This window comes from Parus major, chromosome 21, assembly GCF_001522545.3.
Source record: "Parus major isolate Abel chromosome 21, Parus_major1.1, whole genome shotgun sequence".
In the NCBI taxonomy this organism is placed as follows: domain Eukaryota; kingdom Metazoa; phylum Chordata; class Aves; order Passeriformes; family Paridae; genus Parus; species Parus major.
This window is the reverse complement of record NC_031789.1, coordinates 3,039,128-3,043,875: the sequence shown is the minus strand read 5'-3', so window position 1 is coordinate 3,043,875 and position 4,748 is coordinate 3,039,128. Positions and strand designations below refer to the sequence as shown.

Genomic DNA, 4,748 nt, shown 5'->3' with positions numbered 1-4,748 from the left:
GCAACACTGCATTCCACACCACACACAGCAGCACTGCAGCGCTGCATTGCACAGCCACACACTGCAGCACTGCAGCACTGCATTCCACACCTCACACAGAAACACTGCAACGCTGCAACACTGCATTGCACGGCCACACACAGCACCAGTGCAACAGTGCAACAGTGCATTCCACAGCCACACACAGCACCAGTGCAACACTGCAACACTGCATTCCACAGTCACACACAGCACCACTGCGTTCCACACCACACACTGCAACACTGCTACACTGCATTGCACAGCCACACACTGCAACACTGCAGCACTGCAGCACTGCATTCCACACCTCACACAGAAACACTGCAACGCTGCAACACTGCATTGCACGGCCACACACAGCACCACTGCATTGCTGCACCACTGCATTGCACGGCCACACACAGCACCCAGCAGCACCCAGACCCTGAGACAACACAGCCAGGGCTGTGCTGGTGCTGCTCTCCTGCAACCTTTCAGAGAAACTGCTACAACTGGAACAAAACCCACCCGTGGTCTGCAATCCCAGCTCTGAAGGCTCTGGGCTCAGAAGCCAAAAGCCTTAAAACATTTTACACTTTCTTTTCTGTCTGGCAAACATGAAATGATACTCCAGATTCTGCAATTCATAAATTGACTGATTTTAAGATATGAAGGCCACAGAGCTTTACTTTTACCATCTGATGAATTGGAAAAAGTAACTATATAGAAGCTAGAAGCATTTGCTTTATTTGGAAAGATATGGGAAAGCATTCTTCATATTTAATCTTTTTCTAGGGTACAAAAGAACATTTTAACCTTTCAGAAATCTTGTGATCACTTTAAAACATTGACCATGTCAATAAAATTCTGCATGTTCCAAGATGCTGTGTAAATTCTTTGGTTTCTGTTCCTGGAGAAAAGGCTGACACCTACTCTTGCTTTACATTTCCAGACAACTTGCAATAAAACAAGAAGGGGACTGACATCTTCACTATTTTCTGGTGACAGGTGACTCTGCTTCTCTTTCAAGATATTATGCTTCTCCCTCTCTCTTATCATCCATCTTAGATGCTTATAAGAAGAGCTATCAGTGGGAATTTTTCCTTTTCTGTTTTTCTAGAAGTGTAGCTTTTTATTTTCTGATACTTTACAAATAATTCCAAGGCTTTTCAAACTGTTCTCCAGTTTCAATCTTACATACACTTCTATAACAGCTTAGAAAAACACCTACTTAATAAATTCAATTTTTTGGGGGGTGATGATAACACTGTTGATTTAATGAAATAGAATTTTATCAATAAAATTCAAGTTTTAATAAATATACAACCATCTTAGTTTCTTTCCAAGTAAACAGAAAATATCTCCCTTAAACTATTTCAGCATGGATTTCATCAGCTGACTTTTGAAAGCACACCCAGCCCTTGCAATATGAAAGCATAAACAGCATCCCAGGTGACACTGCAAAAGCAATTCTTTTGGTTAAAATGGAAAAGAGGAGCCAAAGAATGCTGTGGGAGAGCTAAACAGATATGGAATATATGTCTAAATGTAATTACTGATTGGTTTAATATATATAACCCTACTATGTTTTTATATTACTTTATTATGGGTTTTCCACCAAACCAAAATACTTTATTGCTTTTCTCGTTTACAGACTATTACAGTCTAATTTACAGAATATTGTTTAAAGGTCTTGTGCACTGTGAGAAAGAAAATGGCTCCAACTCCTCTCCATAACATTGTGACTTCAAGTGATTCCTGTACCCACAATAAAACCCACTCAGCACAGCTGTGCCAGTCATTCCAAACCAGCATTTCCCTCCCTTTTCAGACACTTGCTCTCATTTTCCCAAATGTGGCTTTTCACCAGTAGAAAAGGAAAATATGTTCTCTCCTCAGACACCAGAGGCATATACTGACACACACAACTCATCTTTTTCACAATGAGCCTCTGGTATGATAGCTCAAAATCATTAAATTGACTGGAGATGCCAGTTTTAGAAGCCTTATTTTTTATTCAGATTAATTTGACTAAAGATGCAAATGGAACTCTCGTGGAAAAGGTTCTTCCCCAAGTTAAGTGTCCACATACTGAACTGCTCCTACACACCACCATCCTTCTACAAACCATATTTTCTAACAGTTGAGATTCTGGACTGGTTTCAAGGATCAGCATATGGGACCAACTGCTGCAGTCTCATTTTAGCTGCTTTTTAACTAACTCTAAAATCACCATTAAAGCAACACACAATTACCCTGGAATCTAACAAGGGCTCCTATTTTTCACCTGCATGGCAAACCAGGAAACTGAAACAGCTGGCTTGCAACTATCATTTCTCAACACAAGCTGAAAAAATATCCACATGAACACTCAGCATCCAGCACTGAGAAATACAACTGTAAGGTCAATAATTTACTTGACAGATTCAATCTCACCAAATGTTCCTGTAACAGATCAAAACTGAGATAACTTATGCAGTGGAGTTTGTGATAGCATGAGCTCAGTGCAGTTAACATTATACTTGAAAACTGTATTGCTTTTCTAAAGGGTAATTTGCATTTATGGGAATGTCCTAGATCAATTCCTCTGATAGAGGTTAACTCAAAGCTCTGTACATGCTTTTAGTGTTTTAGGCAGTTCCATTTTTGCAAGCAAGGGGGCAGAAGGATGGATGACCATTATCAGTGTCTTTAGCCTAAAAATCCATGTTCCAGAACATTCTATGCCACAGTTCCTCCACCCCTCCTCTCATTGACTAAAACCATGTCCTGTGTTTGTCTTCAGAAAGACTGATGAAGTCTTTGGAATTGGTTAAAAACGGCCTTAAAAGACACTCCAGATGGGATTTAGCTCCAGATTATGACACCTACATTTTCAAATCTGCATAATATCCAAGGTCTCCTGACTACCAGTGGAGCTTCTAGAGCTGTTCAGGTGCCCAGAGAACACTTGTTTCAAAACAAGCCCAGCACAAGAAGTAATGGAGCACTTGAGAAATCTTACAAAAACTCCAAAAGCTGGTTTTCAAAGAGCTAAATGAGGAGGAGTGATGTGTCTTCCTTATTATTATTTATTATATCCATATCCTCCTCATTTCCCTAATTTCATAAGCAGTTGACAGCACTGAGTTACACTCAGGCTTCAAGTCAACAAAGCAAAGATCAGCAACAAACTCTTAAGGACAGCTGTGATCTACACAGCAATTTCAAACAATGCCAATGGTTTATAAAGCTTTGTAATTCAGAATTAGTTGTTCATCCAAGTGTCTATAAATAACCATAAGTAATGGAAGTAATAGATGGCAATTACCTTTCATCAAGTTTATTTCCAAAATACCTGGAAAAAGTAAAGGTTAAATACAAAATATTGACTTGATGACAGGCACATTTTTCCATTTACAAGCTATTTCTTACCTCCCACATGTACACATTGCTCTTAACTTGAGATCTTTTTTTCTTATCACCAACAAATGGTCCAAACTTCTTGCCTTTCAAAATTGACTTTGTTGCCCAGACACCTAAGGAGACAAGTATCAGGAATTAAAACTAATCTAAGTTACTCCAAGCAAATCTTCTACTCAAAATTCATATTTCTTAAGATCATTACATGTGTCTGTTTTGGATTGTGAAGCTGTCCACTCTTCCCAAGAGGAATTATTTCAGACAAATACACCAGACATCATCTGTGTCCTCCTGCTCTGTGGCTTTCACAGAAACTTATGTGAGCTACTGCAAAAATCTTCATTCTCCTTTCACAGTTGTAGCACTCACCAAGCCGAGTCTTGTCAACAGCAGATGGGAAGAGCCTCACGTCCTCAGGAAGGCCCCTAAGCACGTGCTCAGGAACATCATCCAAGGTCTCCACAGCAACAGGGGCGTCAGTTGTGTTCTACAAGTCAAAAAGCCAACCACCATCAACAGGCAAAACTGACTACAAAACAGGTGATCAACCCACATGAACTTCAAAACCTTCTGACTTGCAATTAAAGTAACATTTCCAAACTCACCACACTGAGGATTATTTTATTATATGTGGTAATTATATGCGATAATTTCACATATATTAGTAATTATTTGTTTCCCTTTTTCGAAGAATGACTTCCAGGCATACTCAACCTAATCAGTCCCCCAAAACCAATCTAAAATAGTTTCTCCTCTTGCCTTATGTGGCAAAATGCCCCTTGTGAGAAAGACTAAAAAGCACCTTCACTAGAAAACCAAACTCGAAGTTCCAAGAAGTGCATACAGTTAAAAAATCTGAAGTTACTTGCTCTGCTGATTGAAGTGAGGGTGTTGCAGTAAATTAAGCAGTGCAGACAGGAGAATCTGCACTTGGGACACACCATCCACTGCCACAGCTAGCAGGATGCTCAGCCTGCAATGGGGTAAGACAATGCCCTATTTGCAAAGCTGTCATGGGGAATGGAGGGGGGTGGGGTCACTCAGCTTCTGGTGCTGAATAATGCTAAAACCAGGCAGACTCATCAATCCCCAAGTTAAACATCCTGAGGATGAGGAGAGATGTGGCAGGGCTGACAAAACACCCAATGAAGGAACAGAGAAGTGATAACCTGCCAAAAGCTGCTGAGCTGGCACAGCTGCCTGGGGACACCTGACAGTTCAGCACCCCATCCTGGAAAAGCCAAGGCCAACTTTTGAACAGCTCTTCTGACACACCCCTTCTGACACATCCCTTCTATCACACCCCTCCTGACACACCTCTCCTGACACACCCCTCCTGACACACC

General features: G+C 40.8%; 1 protein-coding gene across 2 annotated transcripts in view; it reads right to left on the bottom strand.

Annotated features, from left to right (window-relative positions):
- The window catches only part of PRDM2 (PR/SET domain 2), a 66,893-nt gene that overhangs the window by 48,471 nt on the left and 13,674 nt on the right, over nucleotides 1-4,748 (bottom strand). For both annotated transcript variants that reach the window (XM_015648364.3, XM_015648366.1), the window contains exons 3-4: nucleotides 3,772-3,889; nucleotides 3,415-3,518 (exon numbers count right to left, since the gene is read on the bottom strand). In XM_015648364.3, the coding sequence (XP_015503850.1) occupies nucleotides 3,415-3,518; nucleotides 3,772-3,889 (222 nt within the window). The remainder of the gene's footprint in view (nucleotides 1-3,414; nucleotides 3,519-3,771; nucleotides 3,890-4,748) is intronic.